The sequence below is a fragment of the Podarcis cretensis genome (assembly GCF_951804945.1).
Source record: "Podarcis cretensis genome assembly, chromosome: 5".
Classification (NCBI taxonomy): Eukaryota; Metazoa; Chordata; class Lepidosauria; order Squamata; family Lacertidae; genus Podarcis; species Podarcis cretensis.
In genome coordinates, this window is record NC_137174.1 from 20,790,422 (window position 1) to 20,817,597 (window position 27,176).

At 43.0% G+C, this 27,176-nt stretch overlaps 1 protein-coding gene and 1 long non-coding RNA gene across 3 annotated transcripts in view; one reads left to right on the top strand and one right to left on the bottom strand.

Annotated features, from left to right (window-relative positions):
* Positions 1 to 14,715, top strand: part of RET (ret proto-oncogene) — a 90,590-nt gene extending 75,875 nt beyond the window's left edge. For both annotated transcript variants that reach the window (XM_079975583.1, XM_079975584.1), the window contains exons 17-20: positions 4,186 to 4,323; positions 6,664 to 6,763; positions 10,541 to 10,688; positions 12,546 to 14,715. In XM_079975583.1, coding sequence (XP_079831709.1) covers positions 4,186 to 4,323; positions 6,664 to 6,763; positions 10,541 to 10,688; positions 12,546 to 12,703 — 544 coding nt within the window. In that variant the 3' untranslated portion in view covers positions 12,704 to 14,715. The remainder of the gene's footprint in view (positions 1 to 4,185; positions 4,324 to 6,663; positions 6,764 to 10,540; positions 10,689 to 12,545) is intronic.
* On the bottom strand, positions 663 to 26,748 carry LOC307215941. The gene is made up of 4 exons (XR_013838750.1): positions 26,608 to 26,748; positions 25,540 to 25,651; positions 1,703 to 1,779; positions 663 to 910 (listed from the first exon to the last, which is right to left on the bottom strand). It is a non-coding gene; the product is annotated as an uncharacterized lncRNA (long non-coding RNA).
* Between the last annotated feature and the right edge of the window lie 428 nt (positions 26,749 to 27,176).

Here is a 27,176-nt window from a genome sequence, read left to right on the forward strand (position 1 = left end):
CCTGCAAGGAGGAGATTAAACCTTAGCTAGCAGTACCTCAAGGTTTGTTTAACAAGCTTTTACTGGCCAAGGCATTCATGAAGCCTCACTTTCAGCTAGCTTTCTGCAGTCCTTCAAACACATTTGCTGTAACACTGGACAATATAAGGTGAAATGGATTGCTATAATCTGGACAAGGCTGAATTTCCCTAGAATCAGAACCCCTCTAACCCGGGGATGGGCAACCTTTTTTCTGTCAAGGGCAGCATTCATAGAATTGTAGAGTTGGAAGGGAGCACCAGGGTCATCTAGTCCAATCCCCTGCAATGCAGGAATCCTTTGCCTAATGTGGGCTCGAACCCATGACCTTGAGTCTGTCAAGGCTGCATGCCCACAGTAGGCAGGGATAGAGCCAAAAGTGGGCACAGCCACCCATTTTCTCTTTGTCCAGCACCTTGTTTTCTTTGCCCTTCCCCACCAAATGAGCTGCTAGCAGAGGGACAGGTCACTCTTGCCACAACACTGTAATGATGAAGGGGGGAACCTTTAATCACTTGATGCCACAGATGCCTTAGATTACGTGATAGTTGCATCCTTGAACCTAGTCCATTGTAGGGCATTGTCTCTGACCCTCAGCTCCCCAGCGTGCTATTTTGCCCTGCAAAGAATCCCAGCTCATCAGATTTCATACACAACCAGTAACCTCTATCTTTAATGTTTGTATAAAGTGGAGGATCTGAGGACATACATAGATCTTGGTGGGAGAAGCCTGGGCCATTCCACTTTCTCTCTTTTGTGCCGTTATGAAGCACAGAGGCTTTCTTGAATGCAAGCTGGTGAATTTACCCTTCAGAAATCACAGGGTTTTTGTCCATTTTCCTTTTGCTGGCATTCCTGTTTTCTCTCTCCTTGCCTCAGTAATGTTCTGTATCTGTGAAATAAAATAGACTCCGTCTGAGAAATTGTTTAGTATGAGGTAACATTCCCAGGATGTTAGGTGTCGGGACTTGTGTGCACAGATGGGGCCCTCGGAATGCAGTTTGAAGAATTGTGCTGGGTTCTGGGCATGAAGAATTCTTTTGTACTTAGCAAGCTTTTTGCTCATATTCCAGTGACCAGCAGAAGTAACCACAGAATGCTGGGAAATAGCCAGCTTGAACCATACCGGTGGGGTGGGGGGTGGAGAGAGAGACTTTCCACCAGCTAATGAGGGGAGCTTAACAAATACAATCTGTCTATTTAACATGTATTCTGCTGGTGACATTACTTTGTGCAAGTGTTCATTCAAGTCCATGTCTCTCAGCATGATTCATGCTAAGGAACGGTGTTTTGGCAATGTGCACTGATCAGTTATTTAGAACTATAGGTGGCCAACATTCATTTAGTGCTAAACATCCCTGCAAATCCGTCACCTGAATTTATCAATGTGTTTGTGACCCTTCTGTGGAGCCTTCAACTACAGAAGCATGGAAGGGCAGCATCACCTCCATGTGAACTGCCAACTGTGGGAAACAATGTTAATCTGATAATGGCAATACAACTCTTATGTCTCAGTTATCTGACTGAAATGTGCTATTTAGCAGTGAACAGGTCTAAGGCAAACATAAAGCATGATAAAGCACAAGTTACACAGAGCTAGGGAACCTTTGGCCTTTGGGCCAGATTTGGCCCACCAGGCCTTCCAATTTGGTCCACCAGACCATTTCCCCAAACCCACACTTACCTGTCCTACACCTGATGTCCCATGTGAAGTCAGTTGCCGGGAAGTTAAAGATGTGGTTGGTTCAGCTCTATGTGCACCTGAAACCAGAAGATAGCAAGAATGAATCAATGCTACACATCAATCCTGCTTGGTCAATGTCTACCCCCTGCCCCTTGCTAACTTTATCTAGGTGGGTAGGCCATTATGATGTCAGATGATTGACAACTGGGTGATTCTGGGTGACAACAGCATAAATTGGTGAGGGACATGGGGAGTGGCAGATCTTCAACAAAAAGCAACACAAAATGCAATAAATAAATTGAGCAGGAGCTTGGAATGGGTATAGGTTAGTATACTAACTATCTAGCTAACATGACCCTATAAGGACCCCTCCAATGCTATAACTAATTCTGTGGCAAACTGTTTTTACAGAAACAAGGGAGAACCTTAGAAATAAAATCCAAATTACTGTAAACCCTGTTTGGCATCATCATAGAGAGAATGATAAAACTGTGGAAGAGGCACAGATTCAAATAAAAGGCATATAAAGGGAACAGATGAACTTCAAAAACTTTGTGAAAGGTTATCTGACTTAATTAATTAAACCAAACATCAAGGAAGTTGCAGAAAGTTTCTTTCCATGCTAATAGTAATGGTCTGGTTAAGAAAAGAATGTAAAAAAATCATCATATGACCAAATGAGGCAAGCAGTTCAGTTATGCAACCATTTTTGCAAACCAGTTCCTTACTGAAGTAATTTCTTAAAATTTATGAAGCAGAATGATTGCTGCTCCAAGAGAAAAAGGTTTCAGTTGCCAAAAAATTCAGGAGGAACCCCATCCTAGTGAGTTTAACACAGCTTGTGACTGCAAAGGTGAAGAGTGATGAAAAATTCCTAGCCACTTACAACACATTCAATCTCATACAGCTCATTAGGAAAATGCACTGTTAATCACTTTGGTTACAGGGTAGTCACTTGCACATTACAAAAGAAGAAGAAGAAAGAGAGAGAGTACAAGTTTGCCTAAATTTTGCATGTGCTAATAGATACATACATCTATCTCTATGTATAGATGCACATTTATAAATAATGCCTATACCTTAAATAGAACTACAGTGGAACTTTGGTTGTCAAACACTTCGTAAGTCAAACATTTCAGCTTTCAGACACTGACAATCTGGAAGCAATTCCTCCTGAGGTGCATTTCTCCAATTTCTCTTTTTTTTATAATTTTTATTAATTTTCATCATAAAAATACATACTGTATCACATCACATTTTAACTTTAACAAATTTTCACTTTTGGACTTCCTTCAGCCTCTCTGATAATCATCCAAATTAAATTTTTTAATTACACATTTCTTAAATTCACTATTCACCTTTAATACCTGTTTTCTTTTTTGCAATATTTCTTCAACTTTTACAGAGCTTCTTTAAATGCCACCAACGTTATTTCTCTATCACTTATGCCTTCCCAGTACTCCACCAACTTTCCCCAATCCTCGATAAACTTTTGGTCTCGTTGAGAAATTGGAGAAAAACCAAAAGCATTTCTCCAATTTCTCAATGGATTCTACGGACCGTCCATTGAGCCTCGGTTGTCGAACGTTTCTGAAGTTGAACGGTCTTCTGGAACAGATTACAGTCAACAACTGAGGTTCCGCTGTATATTACATTTCACCATTGTGGGGAATACTGTGGCCAAGTGATCTGTGTGCCTTATCTGTTTGCTGCCCATGTGCTGACTGTTCAGGGACAACTTCAAGGCACCCCCTTCTCCTTTCTTAGGGTTATCTTTTAATTGGACATAAGCAGGGCAGCTCTTTGAATAGAGGTTTGAGCCACTGATTTAAGGGGAATAGCTGTGTCTCCCTTTCTCTGGATTGTGTTTTGTGACTAGGATTGTTAATCCTAGTTATTTGAGAACTAAAATAAAGCTTTTCCTTTTTTAAGTTAAATGTGCAATTGCAGCGTGCAGTTCAGCGAAGTTGCAGTAGAACATTAGGTTGTATCCATCATTAGTCATATTTAGAGTAGACCCACTGAAATTAATGCAAATGACTAACTTGGATCTATTCTGAGTAAAACTTATTTGTACAGTGGTACCTCGGGTTAAGTACTTAATTCGTTCCGGAGGTCCGTTCTGAACCTGAAACTGTTCTTAACCTGAAGCACCACTTTAGCTAATGGGGCCTCTTGCTGCTGCCGTGCCGACGGAGCACGATTTCTGTTCTCATCCTGAAGCAAAGTTCTTAACCTGAAGCACTATTTCTGGGTTAGCGGAGTCTGTAACCTGAAGCGTATGTAACCTGAGGTACCACTGTATACAACCCCATAGATTTTGCAGTGTGAAACCGAATTCTAGAAAGCAATCAGCTTCATCAGATATGTAGATTTAGTTTCATCAGTGCACAACTGATATGCAGTATGGAGGCTGGAGTAAACTTCAGTGTAAGCCCATTATCCTAATGCTTCCAGTAAATATTCCTTTCTTTTGTTCTCAGGTGGTCATTTGGAGTTCTGCTGTGGGAGATAGTCACTCTGGGAGGTAATCCCTATCCAGGTATTGCTCCTGAGAGACTATTTAACCTCTTAAAAACAGGCTATAGAATGGAGAAGCCAGAAAACTGCAGTGAAGAAATGTAAGTAGCATCAAGCTGCCAGCATTGCTAATCAAAGAGATTCCATTAGTTGATTATACCAATAAAATATTATGATCAGCTGCTCTAATTTAGGTCTTTTCCAAACAGAGGGTCTTGAAGATGTAGCTTGAGTGAGTTTAGAAAAACAAAGAGGAGGTGTCACACCTTGCCATCACAATGAATTGTGAAGCAATGAACTCAGACATAAAACTGACATATAAATAGACCTAAGATATGAGCTGGAGCTAGGTGAAAAATCTATTCACTGATGCATTTGGGGGAGGCAGGATAATGTACCCATCAGACAATTCGAAACAGAAGTTGAGCATACCCAAAAACTCTTGCCTCAGATCAAAACACCCATGGCAGGATAGGCTGTTCATACGCAACCATCATTTTTCCTTGGGGAGCCAATTATACAAGGGTGTAATTCTATGGTTAAGACATGACTGAGTCACTCTAATGGTACACCAGCCACATAGGAGCTGCTTGTGGAAAAGGCAGCACCCGTGCCACTATAGAGCATTTCAAGGACACCAATGACTGCTTTTAGGGCTGCGAGTAAGTTTGTTTCTTCATTCGCTTACACAGTGGCTTAGTTTTTGGCTCAGACAACTTGCAGGCTGAAAGGCATCTTACAAAGGATTTATTTTTTTTTAGCCACCACCAAAAACATTGGATCCAAAAGCAATTTAACTATAAATGGGTTGATTGTTACGGTATCTTATCTTCCTGTCTGTTCTAGACAGCCATCTCTCTGTACAGGATCCTGCTTCTCCCTCAGTCCCGGGGAAAGGCAGTAGGCAGCTTTGCGTGGAGTCTTCACTTTTTTAAAACAAAAAACAATGAAGATCACACAATGATAAAATTGAATTCTGCAGCCTGTATAAATTAGATGTCCCAATAGCACCCTGCCTCTGCCTGCTTGCCACTTCCTTGTTGATCACTACGTGATCTGAGTAGAAGCAACTTGGTTTATACAAGTTGGCCAAGGGTTTTGTGTAGAGGAGGAGGATAAGAAACCATTTTGAGCCAGAGAGTCACATTCCCTTGTGTGGCTAACCTTCTGAGCGCTGGGCAACGTCACAGTAGTGGAAACTCACCTGAAATTCTTCCTCCCACACACAAATCTACACAAATACAGCAATGCCACTCCCGACATCCAGAGGGGGCGGGTTGCGGGCTCACGCCCCATTCACACCCTCGCGGGGCTGGCTGCAGCCCCGCGGGACCAAGGGAATCCCAGGATCAATAGTATTCATTATTCACCACGCCAGCCAATCGGCTGGCGGTGGGGGCGGGACTAGTAAGGGGCATTTAAGGTCGGGGCAGCCCATACTCGCCCCTTTCTTTTCCTTTCAGCAGCTGCGGTTTCCCTCCCTCCCGCCCTTTAGGTTCTCATCTGGACTTTGCTATGGGCTTCGGCTGGTCGCCGCAAGGGGCCTGGTAGGAGTTTTTCCATTTGGCTAATCGGCTATATTTTGGAAGCCACTTGGTTTTTTCACCTACCTCGTAGCAAAACGTCACAACACCTTGGTTTTGGCGGTTAGGCATTGGCAGGGGTATTGTTATGCAAATGAGATGGGGGGGAGGAACGCCATCACCTCCCCCAAATGCTGAAGGGTAGTTCGTTAAAGGACTCCGGGGGGCGTTGCCTCATCCGAAACCTATGGAGGCTAGGGCCTAAAGCGCGCTCCCGAGCGGTAACCCCTTGGGGAGCACCTAGGGATGTGCATCTCGGGGGCTCCCCCTGTTGGTGCTTAACCCTTCCCGGTTATACCGGTTAATCTGATAGGGCCAATGCCTAAAGCCAATACCGCTCTTACCTGTAATCAATAAAGTTGTGGCCATTTTTCGCCCATTAACCTAAATTCGGTGTCCTGTGTCTTTATTCCATTCTGTGGGAGGGGGCGGGAATAGCCACGCAATTGGGTATTGGAGGGTTTTTCAAGCTTAATTGCTTAGCGAGGGTATGATCTTAATGGAGAGCACAGTCAGTAGGGAGTGAAGAGTTAATATTTCTCTCCATTGCTGTGGTCTCCATAAAGATACCGTCCCCCTGCAGGGCAGTTAAACTTTTTCAAAACACTTCCATTGTCACCATTGGTAACTTCTTTAAAAAACCAACCTAACTCCTGGATTGAGGTCAGATAAGGAGGGGAGACCCCACAGGTTGCATTCAGCCCATGGGGTGGAGGTTTCCCCTCCTTGGTGTAGACACTTTGATTACTCTGGCGCTGTTGCCACTGCTAAACGTTTGGGTCCATTTGTGCATGTGAAGCATCTCAACAAAGTATTTGTATTAATCAATATAACATTCCCTTATGTGTCTTCCTGAAGGTACAATCTGATGCTTCGCTGCTGGAAACAAGAACCAGATAAGAGGCCGACATTTGCTGAGATCAGCAAAGAATTAGAGAAAATGATGGTAAAGAGTAGGGTAAGTGCCTTTCAGGCTTTATCACTGTGCATGAAGGAAAGTTGGAAAGATTTTCCAGTGCAAGGATTTACATACCAGTAATTGGTAAGACATGGTCCATTTTTCACCATTCATCTTTGAAAAGAATGAGATCAAATAAGAGTGCAAACAGGGGATATTTGAAATTGGAAAGCCCTGCCTAATGAGAGGAGGTTAATGGTTCAGAGGAAGGGATGCAATTGCATACCACAAAAAGCTTTTTCTGTTAGCTGATTACATTTTTTATATACACCAACAAACCTTAATGTGCGAAAAGGCACTTATATTCACTTGGTATTAAACCTTTATGTTCCTTTTGACCCTAGACACCACTCACTTACCTGTTTGCAGCAACATATGATTGCAACAAACAGGTGTTTTGAGAACACATGCTGCATTCACCAGAGACAAGATTACCTGTGCCCCCCTCTTAAATGGCCATTTATGTGCTCATAAGTGATGGGTCTGTTTCACATATTATCATGGAAGGAAAATTCTACAACAGTTTTCTTTGTCTAGTTGTAAAAGATAAATAAATAAATAAATAAACGAGTAGCTGAAGATCAAACTCCTGTAAAGAAGTAATTGGCTTATACCAGCATTCAGGTTTCAAGTCACTTGTTTTTCTAAGTGATGTACCCTCATCTGAACAAAGTGTTGGAAGTTTATGGGCTGCGTTAAGGTACCCTTCCCCCCAGTTCCTCAGAAAGCTTTGGTGCCTTTAAAACTGTTTCTTCTGGCAGCTGCTGCTCACAGCCAGCTCCAGTTCTTTACAAGGCCCTGTGATCTCTGCCCTCGCCCCCCAGTCAGAAGAGCTGATGTGGGTGGGCTTTGGCTCAATGGTACTCCTTGACAAACAGAACTAACTGTGAGCAGCAGCTGCTGGAGAAGCGTTTTTCAAGCCACAGAAGCCCCATTAGAAGCTTGGAATTTGACCAAGGAAGAAGAGGGGCAGATTCCGGCCCAAGCTCATTTCCTTCTAGTTGAAGGGGAGAGGTGGAAAACTGCATTTGCATGTGAGAAACCTGTGCTGAATTATACCAACCTCATTGACGGCCCCCTCAGATTAGATATATACTTTTATGAAATATATGTTAGTTATTGCTGATCACTGCCCAAAAGTTTTCCTTTAAGGCTCTAGGCATTTGGGGATGTATCATCCTGCAGCCCTAGCTTCACTTAGCTGAGGAAATCGGGCTGTCATTCATTCATGTAAAACCAAAATACCTGTTTCTCATTAAGTAGAGAACAACAGATCATTTAAGTGTAGATAGATGAAAAATGTCAAAATCCAGAGGTAGGTTAGTGCAGCAGAGAAAAAGTAGGTTTTGTTAGGTTTGTATTTTGTTTTGTTTTTTTACTGGAATCCCCAAAGTGGCTCACCAAATTAATCAAAAATTCTGTTCTGTGAAAAACATTTTTTAAACAAAGGTCTGGATAAAACACAAACTTTCTTCTTAAAAGGGTAATATAAAAGGCCAAGCACAGCCAGGCTCGGTTACTTGATTTCTAGGAGTCCTTTTAAAGTCATTTCCAAAATGGCAATTTATTCAAAATGGCATCGAAAAACAAGTTTAGGAGGACACACCCCTCTTGCCAGCTTGGAGTAGCTTCATCTAGTCCATATGTGCTTTATCCAAGTATTTGCTAAATGAACCTTCCCCTCCCCAAATCCAAACTCTACAGGACTGGCAAAGTGTAAGTATCTCCCCACTCCTTGGCAAGTAAACTAATCAAAACTCTGCACGATGGTAAGATGCTGGGCTTGAGAAAAATTGCTCAGGTAAGCTTGTGCTAATAGGTACTAGCATTTACATGGAAAAAAACATGGCCAGAGGAAAAGGTCCGGCAGGTTGCTGTGTATGATGGACAGAGGTACCCATAAAATAGACCCTGCTGGCTTCCCAAACTGGAGTTTCAAGCTTTTTAAGATAAAGAATCTAGAATGTCGGGCTGACCAAACCTTAACTATCAGGACATCTGGTTCATCATGCTCTGCAGCAACAAATAGCTATTTGCATACTTGGTAAGTGTAGTTAATGTGTCCATTAAATGCCTCTCAGAACAGTTTATAGTTATAAATACACACACACTACTCCAAGACGCAGTTTTCCAGGAAGGGCAATACTATGCTATGAGTAGGGAGTTGGACCTAACAATGCACAGTCCAGATATTCATAAGGAATAATGGGATTTTAAGAAATCCAAATGATTCAAAAAGCAAAGCTTCACAATGCAAAGAAGTCCATTCCAGAGTGATCAACTCACAAGTAATGTTTGTGATTTTTTCAATGAAAGGGAAAAGGTGGACAAGGTGCTTGGATCGGTCAGGAAAACCACTTGTGCTGTGGACCCTTGCCCCTTGCTAGCAGGGAGGGGACAGCTGACTGAGCCAGGGAGATGATTAATGTCTTCTTGCAAGAGGGAGTGGTCCCTGCCCGCTTGAAGGGGGCACTGGTAAAACCGCTTCTCACTGGCTGCCAATGCAAAGTGTTGATTTTACCTATAAAGCCTTAAACTGTTCAGGACCTCAGTACTTCAAAGGCCACCTCTCCCCACATGAACCATAGAATCATAGAATCATAGAGTTGGAAGAGACCACAAGGGCCATCGAGTCCAACCCCCTGCCAAGCAGACCCTGACCCTGCAATTATCACCAGAGGCCCTTCTTTGCATGCCTCCACAAGAGGTCCAGAGGGTGGCAACATGAGAATGGGTTTTTTTCTGTGGGGGTTCCCCGTTTGTAGAATGCTCCCCCTAGAGATGCTTGCCTGGCTCCTTTGTTACGTATTGTTAGGTGCCAAGAAAAAACATTCCTCTTCTCCCGGGCCTTTGGCTGATTCAACAAACTATAGCTTTGAAACTGGGGTGGGGGGTATTGTTTTTGTTTGTTAGAATGTTATATATTTTGTGATTTTATATTGTATACCGCCCTGTGATCCTCAGATGAAAGGTAGTATACAAATTTTATAAATAAGATGATGATGATGATGATGATGATGATGATGATGATGATGGTGACGATAAAGTATTCCTCTCCCCCAAATATGGTAGTCAGGTAGACCTTGTCTCATGAAGCCATCTGATGGAGCAGACCAAAAGTCCGATTTCAACAGTGGCTAAGTGCATTCCTTCTGGAAGCTTATAAGCATTTAATGAAGGCAACAATCTTCTTTTGTGGTCCTATTCTAAATAATTACTATTAGAACTTTACTGTATCACTACACCACCTCACCTAGCAACTTATGTCCAGCTGTGGCTGTTTCTGAAATTTCACAGAAAAGGGGGGGCATTACCCTTTCTAGGGGGCTGGAATCTTCCTGATTCCAGCAGTAACCCTTCCCAATGTACCAGATTCATCAAATAAATCCATTGCTTCTGAAATGGTTCCCGATTGCTCAGAGGAGCTTCTGTGCCATGCTGATAATCATACTCGGAACGCTTCTGCTATCCTGGAAGAGGCACAACATTTTCCAAGTCTGCCTGCCAGACTCACTATGTTAACTTGCTGGCAAAGGACATCGCTCATGGGGAGCCGTAATTGAGCATATGTCTAAAGAAGCATGTCTAGTGTTACTCCAAACAAATGTGTTGCCAAGGATACCATTCTTGCAGAAAGCAGGTTGGTGATGATCTCATCCATACTGATCCTTTAGAGTGTTCAGTTTAAATGGTGAGAAATGTGGATAGAAATGGTAGCCAGAGCTGCACTCTCAACCAAACCTAATCCCTCCTCTCTCTTTTCTTAAATCTGTTTAGGACTACTTAGACCTTGCAGCTTCCACCCCATCCGACTCCTTGCTATATGATGATGGACTCTCAGAAGAGGAGACACCCCTCGTGGATTGTAATAATGCTCCCCTCCCTCGAACCCTCCCTTCCACATGGATTGAAAACAAACTCTATGGTAGAATTTCACATGCATTTACTAGATTCTAGCAACACACACACCCAAAGTGATTTTCTTCTGCACTGTCCTCACACTCTCTGTAATATCCTTTAGAGCGTTATTTGTCTGAATGAAATCAGTCAAAATTTGCTTGGCAAGTCTTTCTTTTCCTTTCATTTGTCACTGTCAAAACTCTGCATTAGGTTCTTACTTTAGCCGGTTCTGCAGCTGTTTAATTTTTTAATTTTTTTTTAAAGAAAAAGGATGTGAAAACGTGCAACTTTACTAAATATATATTGTATAATAAAGAAAAAAACTAATTCCTAGATCAGGGAAGTACTCTCAGGGGAAGTTTAAAAAAATGTTAGCAGATATTCAATTAAAACTATACTTTTCGGTATCCATGGAATTGAGAGCACTTCAAGTGCATCATTTAATATGGCATCTCTAATTTTAGGTAACTTTTTTTTTTTTTTTACTACTTGAAGATTTTTATTCCCCCCTTCCCCTCACATTTCACTGTTAAGAGTCCATTGCATAATACTTCCTGTTTTTATTCTGATGGATTCCTGAATTTCAACTGTTGCCTGTATATTTTAAGTTCCCAGTCAGCCATGGCTGCTTACTAAGTAGTGGAATTTAGGGTGGGGGCAGAGAAGGGAAGTCTAAAAGAGGCAGCTTACAATGCAGAGAAGTCAGAGTAAAGCAAGTACAGCTGTGTATTTCATTGGAAGCTGAATTGGTGAGGACCACATGAAAGCAACCTCTTCTGTTTTCACATGCTTTTGGTTTCTCATGAAAATGTCAACATCTAAGCCATGTTTTGAATGTTGTCGCAAGTGTCTTAAAAGGAATGTGCTTTAATATTGTGGTGGTGAGATGGACAGTAAAGATGGTTCTTGCCAAAACTCCTACATTTTTTTGTCTTGTAATTAAATGCTCTACATGCCATTTAATGCTTTCAAATTGCTATAATTCAAGCCATGTGGCTTTCCCCCTTTGCCCATTTTTTTATTTGTCAGCATTGAGGTACTGATTTGGAGCCTAATATTGGAGCCCCCATTCTTCAATTCATAGTTAGACTCTTTAATTAATGGGCATGTTTTTAAGATGGCTTATGTACCAGGCTAATCTTTCCAAAGTCAATGAGTTATTTGAATGCCCGTTGAATAGTCTAGAGTAGAACCATAGTTGTTATATTCAGGTTCCAAAAGAAATACTTGGAGATTTATTTGTGTCTTAGACTTCAAGGCATCCTTGCAAGGAGTAGTCCTGCCCCACCCCCCAAACGAAACAGAAACAATTAGGTGATTCAGGAAGAAGAGCGAGAATCAAATCTGACATTCATGAGACATTCACTGGCCCCGTGGAAGCTGTTCCAGGGCCCATTCAAAATATATATGCTTATGTACATACATCCTATTGACTTCAATGGGATGAATGTTTTTAGGAGTGAAACATGCATGCTAAGTATTTAAACTTGTCAGAATGGAAGACTATGTAGGCTTGCTACTGCTTTGAGCACTTTATTTACCACAGGAATACTCCATTGCAATAACCAGTCTGCTGTATTCCCATGAAGATACAACATTGTGAGATCCAAAGACCTATCAGGAGCTTGTACTGGGGATATATATCAGGAGAGCACTTTATTTTTCATTGTTTTGGCCTTCACTGCAACCTGTGCTTCAGTGCCTTTCAAACACAGTTATCTGTTTGGTTTTTTTTGTGTTTTCTTTTCTTCTTTTTGTGGTGGTGGGGATATTTTGTAATTTGGCTTGCAATTGTTTAAGGGAGTTTTGCCAAGGGCCTTACTGTCTGCACATGAAGTTTTGGTTCTTCAGTGCAGAAAAAATTATCTGTTTTCATTTTTAGGCATGTCATATCCGAACTGGCCTGAGGAGAGCCCCGTTCCACTCACAAGATGCGATGGCCCTAAGTCTGTGTTTTCAAGATATGCAAATGATAGTGTATATGCTAACTGGATGGTTTCACCCTCAGCGGCAAAATTTATGGACAAGTTTGATAGTTAACAGTTTCTTGGTAAAAAAAAAAAAAAAAGGTAATGGACTCAGGAGGGGAGCAAATGTCCAAAGAACGGCCTTCCCTTTGGCTCATTCTTTGCATAGTAACAACTGGTTGAAGCTACAGGAACATCTAGAATGGGAAATGTTCCTCTTACTTTTGGGTAGTACCTAAAGTGTCTTCTCTCTCGTGTGATGAATACTATAATTGACTCCCTGCCCCCTTTTAAAGTTGTATCAAACTGGGTCACATGATAGTTTCAATTCCTCCGTTGGTTTTTGCCATTCTCCAAGCAGTCCATTTTGGTAGCTGTGTTTTTAACGCAGTAGGACCTTCCTACTTAACAATGTTCAGGGCAAAGACCCAGTTCTGGAATGGATATGAAGAGGGTGGGGGCAGGGGAGGAACACTGTTGTTTCACTATATAAACTGCTATCTCTATGGTCATTGCTAAGAAAAAGCAAACTGATCCAAGCATGAAGCACAAATTATATGATGGGAACAATTTTCTCTTTAAAAAAATTCCTGAGTTTGCTGTAGCATTACGTGTTACCATGTTGTTGGCAGTAACAAATCCTGAGTTAATGGGGTTTTGGGACCAAGACATTGAACGATTCTAGTCAGTGCTGAGATTCAACTTTTCAAGTCTTGGAACCCTATAGAAATATATTGTTCCATCTTAATGGGAAAAAGAGGTTTTTGTTGAAAAATCAGGGTTAAACTATTCTTAACTTTAGCACAATGGAAAGTTTTTGATATCAGATATACTTTAATAGACTTGACCCACAGAGTGCCCACCTGACACAACTTTTTTCTTTACATCCATTTTACTGATGTCTCAGAATCTGCTCAGGATGTTTTGAAATGAGCTGAAGCCAAGGAACCTGGTTAGCAGTCATGCCCAGAGGGTTTTTGTCCTTTTGGCTCAAAACTCTCTTAATTTCTGCAACCCAATTGCACAACCATATGGGACAATGCAGACACAGCACTGGTTCCCTGTTAAGAATGGTTGATACACTGGGAATCAGGCTTAGAATTGTGTGCAGCCTCCTTCCCCCTTAATTGCATTTACATGGTTTGGATCACCAATGTTCACCATGGTTAATGTTAAACAGGGTTCCCCATATCCTATGATTTGAATCCCTCTTCAAACTTCTTTCAGACCATGGTAAAAATGGGAATCCTGGTTAGCCAGAGTTAACGTTGGTGGTGACAAACTGGTTGTGGTGAAGGAGAAACAGCCTGCAAAAGAAAGCACACCTTCCCAAGGCCAGTTCTTTGTTTTTAACAGGTAACAGGGACCTCCTCTTGCATTAACCCCTGGAGAACTTTTTATTTACACACTTATTTTCTTGTGAATCATGTGCAGACAAAACTTTTTATTCAGTGTAGTCTTTACTCTTTTTTTCCTTTTTCTTTCTTTTTTTCTGTCCATATGGCTAATATGTCTAAGGGTTTGGGTTTTGTTTTTTTGAGAGTAAAGCTAATAATTGATGTGATGTTTTAACTTTAGTGTGGTGTTCTGGAAGATAATCTGACTCCTGCAGAGGTTAGATAAAATGATTGATACACACAGCATTATGTTACTGTATTTTGTTATGAAGTTACAATGTTAAGGAAGGGGAATGCTGGAATGTTAACTCAATGTGTTTATCCTTTTTGGATACTCTTGCATAATCAAAAAATTATACCAAAGTGTTGCTTCTGTCTCTTGGGTTTCAGCTATGTAGTTCTGTGTGTCTCTTTTACATGTCCCATATTCCAGAAATCAATGAGTCAGATTGCCAAAAACTGTAACCACTCTTTTAATGCAAGAGGTCTGAACACCTCAACAGGATAACATTGTTTGAAAGTAAGCCTGTTCTCAGACAAAGGGACAGGTTAAAGTTATTGTTCTGTAAACTAACTACTACGCTAGACACTGTGTTTACAATAAAAGATAACTGCCTACAGAGATGTGAAACAGCCCTGATTATACTGTAACAAGCAATCATCTCAAATAATAAAAATGTAAATGTCATAGGCTTGCTACTTCATTGTTGTTGGGAGGAATTATTTGTAAGGATTCATACCCACAGTGGGTACTGCTGGTGTGTGTCAACACCTAACCCAAGTTGAAGGAAGGAAGGACAGATAGCAAACCAATATATGAGCTTTATAAAAAACCTTTTGGATCTAAGCTTGACCACACTTCTGACCAACAAAGAGAGCACTTCCTCCTGCTAAATACAGATCACCTTTGCTTTCCTCCTACTCTGCTTTTGCTGCATCCTGTTCTTGAATACCAAAGAGCTGGATCTGAACTGTACCATCTGTATCTGCCTTTCTTACTAGAATTAAGGAGAAATCATATACATGCGTGGTGCTGTGGTCTAAACCACTGAGCCTCTTGGGCTTGCTGATCGGAAGGTCGGGGGTTCGAATCCCTGCAACAGGGTGCGCTCCTGTTGCTCGGTCCCTGCTCCTGCCAACCTAGCAGTTCGAAAGCACGTCAAAGTGCAAATAGATAAATAGGTACCACTCCGGTGGGAAGGTAGACGGCATTTCCGTGCACTGCTCTGGTTTTGCCAGAAGTGGCTTAGTCATGCTGGCCACATGACCCGGAAAAACTGTCTGCGGACAAACGTTGGCTCCCTCGGCCAGTAAAGCGAGATGAGCACCGCAACCCCAGAGTCGTTCATGACTGGACTTAACTGTCAGGGGTCCTTTACATTTTCCTTTTAATGCTCACCTTTTTTGGCCAAATTACGTTGTGAAAATTAAGGTGCACATTAGATTTGAGTAAATACAGTATATTCCCTGGGAATAGTCACAACTACCGTATTTTTTGCACCATAACACTCACTTTTTTCCTCCTAAAAAGTAAGGGGAAATGTCTGTGTGTGTTATGGAGGGAATGCCTACGGGTGGCATGCCTACGGATTTTCCTCCTCTAAAAACTACGTGCGTGTTATGGTCTGGTGCGTGTTATAGAGCGAAAAATACGGTATCTGATTTTCCATGAGTTGAATATTCCCAGTCATAGCAGTTTCCGAAAGGACTACTTGATCCTCATTTTGCAACAATTACAGCATGTGGATAATACCCAGTTTTTCTATTCCAGTATTTTATGGTATGAATGGCTGTCCTATATTCTTGAAGTAAGCAAAGCACTGAATCTGATACATCTTATAGTCTGTAGTTAATCTTTTAGAGGACAGAAGGTATTCCATATCATTTGCTATTCATTTTTTGGTCCTTATGCAGCCACTAACCACTCCATTTTGCTCCCCGAGACAAAGATGCACTCCACTCCACTCCATGTACAGAAGCAAATTAGCATGGCAATTAAATCTTTCTTCATTACTGGTGATGGGACACCATCCTCCCCCATTGAAGATGGGTATGTTTAGCCTGGAAAAGAGGAATGGGAGGAGATCTGATAGCCATCTTCAAATAACTAAAGGGCTGTGACATGGAAGATTGAAGCAAGCTTGTTTTCTCCTCCTCTGGAGGGTAGGACTTAAACAAATGGCTTCAAGTTACAAGAAAGGAGATTCTGGCTAAACATCAGGAAGAACTTTGTGGCAGCTGTTCAACAGTGGAGTGGTCTCCCTCAGGAGGTTGGACTGTCTTTCCTTGGAGGTTTTTAAGCAGAGGTTGGATGGTGTCTGTCATGGATGCTTTTGCAGAGATTCCTGCATAGAAGATGACCCTTGAGTTTCCTTTGAACTCTACAATTCTGAACTCTACAATTCTGTGAATTCTTTGCAGAAGAACCAACAAAGACAAACTCCATGAGGGTAGGTATATATTCCATATTACAAGCAGAGCTACCCTTGCTACCTCCATACAGTTCAAATGAATCAGAGCAACTGGATTCATGTAGAAGAATGAATGAATGTGCAGCTACTTTGGCTTACTTCAGCAATGGCCCAAAGTAGCAAACAGCATTTATAAGCAAAATATTACAGAAAATGCTCTTTTCTCAGACACTCAACCCCCAATAACCAAGGTCCTTTGCACTCCATCTGAAGCAAATTTCAGCTCTGTTGGGGGAGTACCTTGACCAAGGATTATATACAATGATGAGCTCATAATCTAATTGTAGGTGTTGTTGCAGATTCGCTTTCATATGTGCTTCGCTAAAGCATGACTTGGTGACCTCATTTTGTCACAAATGCGGCAGTTCTTTCAAGCGGACAAATCACTATTGTGGAACCTTGTATTTCCTAGCACAACAGCTGAAGTAATGCTTAAACACTGATGGTGTTATTTTGGTTACTTCCTCCTGACACTCAAAAATATGTTTATAATAATGGCACTCTTTCTGCACGTTCATTTTAAAATCAGGCACTCCACATATTCTTTTTCATAGCCATGCATATTAGCTGTTTTTGTTAAATCTATTTTTGGCCCTAGATGTTAACTGTAGGAATGGAAGAAGGGGACGTAGATGTGGATTCAGAACAGGGAATGTATTAACCATTCACAGTAAAGCAGCTAAGGATTCTTTCTGAGCGGAGAATATTTCTGCAGACTCCTCTTTTCTTAAACCTTTTCAAATGAGCCAGTTAAATTAAAAAATGGCATATTGCATATATGGGCTGTAATCCAGAAATGATTGTCAGTTCTGGAAACCAGAGCTATGCACATATATGCTGTTCTGTATTTGACAATAGGAAAGCCTAATTCACATTTATGATACTCTGTCATGGCGGCCACCTGGCCAGGTGACATGTGGGAAGGAGCAAAGTGTATATGAACCTTTAAAAAATAATAATCTAGAGAAGGCAATAGAAGACCACTGTGGGATTGGCTGAAAGGTGGAAAGGGTGTGGTCCAGAAAAACAGCCATGCTGTGGAGGTAAAAGGGGGAAGCAGCAGAAAAAGAGAGACTGCAGGCTAAAGAAATAGGCCCATGCTTTCAGTAGTTAGGTATGTGGAAGAAAAGCACTTAAACTGGGGTAAGTCAGCAATTACCTACATCAGTGCTTCACAAATATGACTGCTTTTTAACATAAAAAAAAAAAAATCCATGGACCTGTCCTATGCTAATTTTTGTAATTTTATACTCTATTATTATTATTATTTATTGAATTTATATACTGCCCTATACCCAGAGGTTTCAGGGCGGTTCCCAGAACAAAATCAAAATATAAAACCACAAAAAATATAATCAAAACAACCCAATAACCCCCCCCCCCACACACACACATTTTAAAAGGGCATAGGATGTCAGTCAAATCAACCAAAGGCCTGGTTAAAAATGAATGTTTTTCCTTGGCTCTTAAGGTAAAGGTACTCCTGCCCGTACGGGCCAATCGTGTCCGACTCTAGGGTTGTGCGCCCATCTCACTTAAGAGGCCAGGGGCCACTGCTGTCCAGAGACACTTCCGGGTCACATGGCCAGCGTGACAAAGCTGCTCTGGCGAGCCAGCACCAGCGCAGCACACGGAAACGCCGTTTACCTTCCCGCTATAAAGCGGTACCTATTTATCTACTTGCACTTAGGTGTGCTTTCGAACTGCTAGGTGGGCAGGAGCTGGGACCGAAAGACGGGAGCTCACCCCGCCGTGGGGATTCGAACCGCCGACCATACGATCGGCAAGTCCTAGACACTGAGGTTTTACCCACAGCGCCACCCGCGTGGCTCTTAAAGGTGTATTATGAAGGCGCCAGGCGAACTTCCCTGGGAAGAGCATCCCACAGATGGGGAGCCACTGCCGAGAAGGCCCGTTCTTGTGTTGCCACCCTCTGGACCTCTCATGGAGAAGGCACACAAAGAAGGGCCTCAGAAGTTGATCTCAGGGTCTGGGTAGGTTCATAGGGAAAGAGGCGATCCTTGAAGCATTGTGGTCCTGAGCTGTTTAAAGCTTTATAGGTAAAAACCAGCACTTTGAATTGGGCCCAGAAACTAATTGGTAGCCAGTGCAGTTGGACCAGGATCCGTGTAATATGCTCAAACTGTCTTGCTCCGGTGAGCAACCTGGCTGCTGAATTCTATACTAGCTGAAGTTTCTGAACAGTCTTCAGAGGCAGCCCTACATATAACACATTGCAGTCATCTAACCTTGAGGTTACCAGAGCATAGACAACAGTAGTTAGGCTATCCCGAACTACTAGGGGCATAGTTTGGGCCACAAGCCGAAGCTGATGGAAGGCACTCTGGGCCACTTGAGGCCACCTGAGCCTCAAGCGACACCAAAGGATCCAGGAGTACCCCCAAGCTATGAACCTGCTCCTTCAGAGGAAGTGTAACCCCATCAATATCAGGCGACCTCCCACCCATCCGCTCTAGGGAACCACCCACTAACAGTGCCTCAAGTCCTATCTGGATTGAGATTCAGTTTGTTGGGTCTCATCCAGTCCATTACTGAGGCAAGACACTGGACCAGCACTTTCACTGCCTCACCTGAAGATGTAAAGGAGAAATAGAGCTGAATATCATCAGCATACTACTGACAACATACTCCGAACCTCCGGATAACCACACCCCCAGTGGTTTCATGTAGATGTTAAAAAATGTGGGGGTTAGGATTGATCCCTGTGGAACCCCACATTGAAGGTTCCATGGGGCTGAAAAGCATTACCCAAGCAATACCCTTTGCAAGCAATAACCATCCAAGTAGGACTGGAACCACCGCAAAGTGGTGCCACCCACCCTTAGTTCAGACAGTCGCTCCAGAAGGATACCATGGTCGATGGTAACAAAAGCCGCTGAGAGATTGAGAAGAATTAGCAGGGACATGTTTCCCTTGTCTCTCTCTCTTGACAGAGGTCATCATACAGAACAATCAAAGCAGTTTCTGTGCCCAAACCGAGCCTAAACCCCAACTGAAATGGGCCAAGATAGTATTGTTTTCCTCTTTGAAAACCAACCAACAAGAAGCGAGTTTGGGCATTGAAGCTTCAGCCCTGAGAATTTATTTGGGAGTAAGTTCTATTAAACTGGGCAATTGGGACAGATTAGGGATTCTGCTGGTTTACCCACCCATCTGTCAAGCAGTCTCTGAAGCAGTGTTGAGGACTCCCATACTGCTGGTTCTGGGAGACTTCAACTTCCATGCTGAGGCAGCTGGAAGTGGGGTGGCAGAAAAAGGTCCTCCTTTCCTTCCACTCTGCAGTTTTAATCTGAAATCTTAAGCACAGTACTAGAACACCAGAATGCAGAAACAACTCCCATCATTCTTAGCTAGCAGGACCAGTGGTCAGGGATGATGGGAACTGTAGCAAAAACAGCTGGAGAGATCAAAGTTTGTGAAACTCTGGTCTACACTCTACAGCTTGAAAGGAAAACGAAATCCTAAACTCTGACTGTGTATGGACATGTGTAAGAGAGAAAGAGATCCCTGAGATGGTATACCTAACCATCAGCAATATAACTATAAATAAAAAACCAGGCAAGCCCCCCCCCTTTACATGTGAGACTAGTCTCTTCAAAAGAGGATGAGGAAGTAAATTGAGCCCATGGATGTAGCACTACTGAATACAAGGCAGGGAGACACCTCCCGTTCCATACAAATATTCCCAGAACATCGTGGAATTGAAATCCAATGATAAGATGAAAGCAGAATAATCAAAGGAGCATAACAACACGAAATAGTGAAAGTATGGCAAATAAAGAGGTGAATGTGTCAGACAAGCCTCCCTAATGAGAGTGTGGTGCAAACAGGGCTGCACCGCTGACAAATGACTTCTTCCCAAGGTACTACCAGCCTGAAAATGTTTTATTCAGAATAATGGCTCCTTTAAGGGAAGTAGCACTACTGTATTATGTAATGGGGAAGCTAAAAGCATCTTCCGTCAGTTGGATGGCACAACTGAACAGGCCTTCTCTCCAGTGACACTTGCCTCATCTTAGATGGCAGTGGCACATATAGGAGTGCACTAAAAACTATATGCATGCACAGGTAGGTTGATGTGGAGGAGGAAATCCCCCAGGTATCTTCATCCCAATCTAGACAGCTGTAAAGCACACACAGTGAAGCAGAATAGCTTTATAGAGGAAGCATGTTGCAACAGATGACTTACAAACTAGCCCCGTCTGTCTGAGTGCTTATCTGCTCCCTTGTACTCAGCTTTCATATTTGTATATAAAACTTCACAACTGTCCACTACACCTTCATCATAAGGAAGCAGAACTTGTAAAAAAGTGTCCATGGACATCCAGCTACTCAGGGAAATGGGGAGTGCAAAGCAATGCCAAGCCTCATACTACAGGGAAAGGGTGGAGGGAACTAGCACCTCCACCTGGCTTATTTGATCTGTGCAGGTGGTGGTGGGGGGGGCCCTTCTGATCCTGAAGGGTGCAAGCCTTGTGCAGCCTATTTCATTATAATTAGACACGACTTACTAGTCTTCAACAATATTTGTATTTAAAAAAAATTAAACATGCAGCATCAAATTCCAGATGGGGATTTATGACATAACAGCTCAGGAATTGTAAAGTGTATTGAAACAGATTTCATGAACATTTTCAAAATTATTACTTGCACATTTTGGCTTTGCTGATCATGACTAATTTGCAACAACAAAAGCAGCATCACATGGGGATCATTGTGGGAGTTATTCTACCATTAAGGTCTGAGCCATGGAATTTTGTAAAAGGCCCCTCTGGCAAATCCAGCTAATGACTTTCTGACAGCTCCCAAAAAGCTGAGCACAATCTATGCTGCCACGGAAACACTTCTTTACTAAAAGCGCTGCTTTTTAAGAGTTGAATCATCTTCTTCAGTTATTTTTCAGTTTACTACCAGGTATCTGTTCCTACCTCCACTTTGCATTTACAGTGGTACCTCGGGTTACAGACGCTTCAGGTTACAGACTCCGCTAACCCAGAAATAAGAACCCAGAAATAAGAACTCGGGATAAGAACTTTGCTTCAGGATGAGAACAGAAATCATGCAGCAGCAGCGCAGCGACAGCAAGAGGCTCCATTAGCTAAAGTGGTACCTCAGGTTAAGAACAGTTTCAGGTTAAGAACGGACCTCCAGAGTGAATTAAGTTCTTAACCTGAGGCACCACTGTACTGTTCTCCCATTTGATATATTTTAGGATGCAAAAAGCCTTTATTTTAGTAATGTATCACCATCTCCTTTCCACTCTATCATAAAAACAAAAATGCCAACAGACTGAACTAGTGCACCTCTATTCTGAACACATCTTTTTCATAGTTCCACTAACAATTCAAAGTGAAGGAATCATTTCCATTTTTTAATTAAAAACAGCTGATCTTAATTGGTAGGGCTCAATACTGGAAGCGGTTAAATTTGCAAATAGGAGATCAAGGTGGGGTTCAATGAAGACAACATGGGTGTAAATCACAAAATGTGGCATTATTCTTACACGGGAAACTTTGCATTTCTTGGTGTAACAGCATGAGGCAGATCCCACTATCACAGAAACATTTAGCAGCAGCTGCTGCAACATGATTAGAAATGTGCTTCATGGTATGTAAGTGGATATAAAGACAAGTGTTATATTGCCATCCTTTGATACTACAGACTGCTTCTGTGAGAGGGAGAGGGTCTGTAGAGATCTGTGATAGCAAGTGTCTCCCGAAACACTGCATTCTCCTTCAGCCCTGTCTGGGGGTAAATAATTGTTACCATTCTGCATTACAAAACAAAATAATATCACTGGTACCAAACTGCATGGGAAACAGTCCTACTAGAAAAGCTAACCAACACATTGAAACGAACACAGGGACAAACAAGGATGCCCTCACCCTAGTATGGCTCCCCTTTATTACATATACAGCCCCACAAGACAACAACATAACCCCCACCCCAAGAGCATACAAACTGATATGGCTAATCTGACCCAACACACACACACACGCTGGGCCCTTCACACACACACACACACACACACACACAAAAACCCTCACTGCAATCAACTAAATGCAACTAACCATGCTCTGGGCTCTCCAACCTCTCCTACTGCCAACAAAAGCAAACAAACAGATAAAGAACCTATCCTCACAATGCTAACACAAAAAACTATGAAAATCTTTTCATAAAAACAATAAAAATACAATGAATTAACAATAAGCAAACTTTAAAAAGGTACCATCTTGGGGAAAGATGTCTCACTCTGCCCCTAAGGCCAGGGTCCTAAACTCCCAAAGCAAAATAATCTGGTGTACCTCCACTAATTCACTAATTGCCAAGCCCCGCCCCGCCCTGCCCCAAAGTTCCTGACAGAGAAAATACACAGCCGGTGGTCACTCAGCAGCCCTGCAGTGCATAGTTTCAAGCCATGGCTCTGCTTAGCTTACAGGTGAGGGATGGGATAGAGAGCAGACACTTAAGAGCTCTGCTTCATCATTTAGGAGTTAAATGAGGTTCCATTCCAACCACTGACAAAACAATACCCAGGTTGTTGGTTTTTCTGGGGGCTCGCCCAGTTCCCTGCAATGCCCAGACTTACCCTCTACTTGCTGCCTGCTCTCCATTGCCAGCTGATGTTGGGTCCTGCAAGGATTGCTATGTGAGCTTTCATCCAGGTCAGACTACTAGGTTCTGGCTGGAAATAACAGCTGATTTCCATCACCATCCTATAAGCTTCAGCTGTGCTAGCACAAATCTACATAATTCACTGTGATGCACCACAGCTGCCCTAAGAAGCTTGGTTCTTCCTTTACTTGAGGCCTCCAACACTATTACTTTAAACAGGATCAAAAGGGGAAATAGGAGTCTTCCACAGTGCCAAAGTCTCAGCATTGCTGCCACCAATTGCAATCAATCAATCAGTCAATAAATGTCCAGTAGCACGCGAAAGCTTATACCCAGAACAAACTTAGTTGGTCTCTAAGGTGCTAAAAAGGTAAAGGTAAAGGTACCCCTGCCCGTACGGGCCAGTCTTGACAGACTCTGGGGTTGTGCGCCCATCTCACTTAAGAGGCCAGGGGCCAGCGCTGTCCGGAGACACTTCCGGGTCACATGGCCAGCGTGACAAAGCTGCATCTGGCGATCCAGCGCAGCACACGGAAACGCCGTTTACCTTCCCGCCAGTAAGCGGTCCCTATTTATCTACTTGCACCCGGGGGTGCTTTTGAACTGCTAGGTTGGCAGACGCTGGGACCGAGCAGCGGGAGCGCACCCCGCCGCGGGCATTCGAACCGCCGACCTTCCGATCGGCAAGCCCTAGGCGCTGAGGCTTTTACCCACAGCGCCACCTGCGTCCCTTCTCTAAGGTGCTACTGGACAATTATTTATTTATTTTATTTATTTTGGCTGCGTCAGACCAACACTGCTACCTACCTGATTCTAGAACCAATTGCCTAGTTATTCACTTTGTCTCAAGGCCAGTAGGATCCTGAATTCAGGAGTAACTTATACGAGAAGGAATCTAGTCGTCTGCTGTACCAGTTCTTCCAAACTTACTTCTATATATATACACACACACCACTTCAGCACTTACTAGTAACTTTCACCTTTAACAGTCAAGAAGCTTGTGGGTACTACTAGCGTTGCAAGTTATACAAGGCAGGGTGTATATTTAGCAATTTAACTAAGAAGAAATTATAGGCTGTCACAAGGAAAGAACAATAAACTGTATAACACTAAAATTAAGCAACGTGTTTCAGAAGTCTTACTCTAGACTGGTGTTATATCAAGAGTGGTTTCTCAAAGCCGTTGGAGTAGTTTTCTCATGTTTCAAATGAACTTTAACTCCAGCAGCCCTAAAGACGTTGCAAAGGAGGCTGAATATGGAGGAATAAGCCACAGTCCTCTTAAATTCCCTTTTATAGGAAGCCTGCCTAGTAACCTGAGAACAACATCATAAACTCTTAACTGTAAGCTAATGGCAGTTGTTCACAAAAGTTCACTAAAGTCCAGTTAGAACAAATATGGCAACTTTTGTCTAAGACAAAAGAAACTTCTTCTGGGTACTATGCGGAAAACAAATGGTCTTGTTCCGAAGACGTAATTAAGAATATTTCCACTGGAGTCTAGACAATGCAGTTAGCCGTTCATTATCTTCCCTCAGTCAGTTCCTGCGACAGGAGACAGTCCTCCTGATATCAGATCCTAAACCATTTAAACCAAGACCAGCACCATGAATTAGACCCCCAAATAAAATGGAACCCAGTGCAGCTTATAAAGTACAAATAGGTATAAGAAGGTCAAATGACCATGTTCCCGTCACAGGTCCTTCTACCACGTTTTGTTCCATCAATGAAGGTTTGTGAACACCTTTGTTTTATTGATGTTGATCTACATAAGCCATCTTTCAAGGATTAGCCCTCCCATAGTGGCTCACAATGTATTTTTTAAAATGATAGTATCTTATAACATAATTACAAAGCCTAAAACCACACTATAACAGGCAGCCCCATGTAAAATGTATCATAGTACTCTGGCATAGGCCATGGGCGTAGCCAGGATTTATGTTGGGAGGGCAGGAGTTTTTTTTGGGGGGGGCCAGAACCGAGCTATCTGCGACTCAATTGGTCAGTTAGTTAAGTATCTTTATTTACTTGATGGGGGGCATCTGCCCCACCTGCACCCCCCTGGCTACACCCATGGCATGCGCCTATGTCAGGCATAGGCAAACTTGGCCCTCCAGATGTTTTGGGACTACAATTCCCATCATTCCCGACCACTGGTCTTGCTAGCTAGGGATCATAGGAGTTGTAGGCCAAAAACATCTGGAGGGTCGAGTTTGCCTATGCCTGGCCTATGTAACAATGGAAAGATCAGCTTCCTCCAATAAAGACCACATATTGGCCTAGATATCACCTGCTTATCCAGGCAGAAGACAGGATCCATAAATATCCCCAGGCTACACACCTGCTTCTTTAGGAAGAGTACAGCCCCACCCAAAACCAGGCGAAAGACAGCTTCCTAGGTCATACCTGCCTCCTGTCATCCATTATTCTATTTTGTCTGCCATAAGCTCCAGTTTGTTAGCCCATATCCAATCCTTTCATTGCTTTCAGATGCTGATTCAGAATTCCCACAGCTTCCCTACAATCAGATCAAAAGGAGATTCAGAGCTGGGCAATCTTAGCCAGTGGTTTTGTGCAGATACCGAATTAGACAGACCCCTGCAGAACACCCAAAGCCAATGGTCACAGGATTGGAAATGTGTTGGAGAAAGACAAAAGTTGAGAGCAGTGGCGTAGCATGGGGGGTGCAGGGGGGCCGGCCACACCGGGCGCAACATCTGGGGGTTAGGGGGCGCAAATTACTTGCCTTGCCCCGGGTGCTGACAACCCACGCTACGCCACTGGTTGAGAGGAAAATTGGGTAGTTTATTCCCCAATTAAAGAAGTTGCTTATTTGAAGAGATGGTATAGCATGGATGGTGGCCAAGTTAGAGGTGACATCAACATGGCTTCCCTCCAATATTCCTGGGAATCAGACAATAGAAAATTTAACGAAAGATTTGCAGAGAAACTGAGGGAAGTCAAAAATTGATGAATGTGAGAGTTAATATGAGTTGATTGTATAAAAATGTTTGGAAAATGAATAAAAATTTATTATTATTTTATATATATATATATATATATATATATATATATATATATACTTGATGTATATTTACTATATATATATATATATTTACTATATAAAAATAATATTCCTGGGAATTACAGGAGCCAACTCTTAGTGGCCAAGGTCCATTTGGAGCCTGCAATAAAATATTTGAGGGAACTGCCCCCCCCAGTTGATTGACATTGCCATTTAAATAGTGCGTGTGTGCTGCATCACATGATTGATCATGTGGGTGGGGTGTTCAAGTTGGCACGCCTGTTGGGAACTGTAGTTTATTAAGGGTGCTTGTTAGTTCTATGAGGGTGTAAGCAACACTTCCCAGGATGCTTTGGGGCAAGCCACATGTTGGACGCTACCAGAGTACGTATGAGCTGCGGTTCAGTTGCTCCCTTAATTACAAATCCTATCTCAGCCATTTCACTTACCAGATGGCCTCTGACAAGCCACCGTATTTTCTGAGCGTCAGTCACGCATCTCCAATGTGGGCGTAACAATACTGGCCTGCCTTGCAAGGCCCGTTGCGTGGATAAACGGCCGTTATGTGGAACGCTTCCAACACTCGGCGAAGTGCCGCTTGTCGCTATTGCCGAAGAGCAACGGCAGAAGCGAAGTACTTTATGAAATGGGAGGCGTGAAGAGCGCGCCCGCGGAGCTGAGGCGGAGAAGGGACGGTGCTCCTCTCCAGGCGAGAGCCGCCCCTTCAGCCTAGGCTGGGGCGGCGAAAGGGGCGCGCGCCGACGCCTCTCCGCGCAAAGGGACGCGCGCGAATTGTGAGGTAATTTTTGCGCTGTGAGGCGAAGCGCCTTTATGCAGGCGCGCGCTCGCTCGCGCGCAGGGAGTTGAAAACGCAGCTCGGGGAGGGTTTTGTCCGCGTCAGCCGCTGGGGTCCCCGTAGGGTGGCGTCGAGAGGAGACGAGACCCGTCGCGTGGGGAGGGGGTGGGGGTTAGGGCGCCCGCCCCTGTGGCCGCGGGAGGGCGCCTGGCCTCGCCCTCA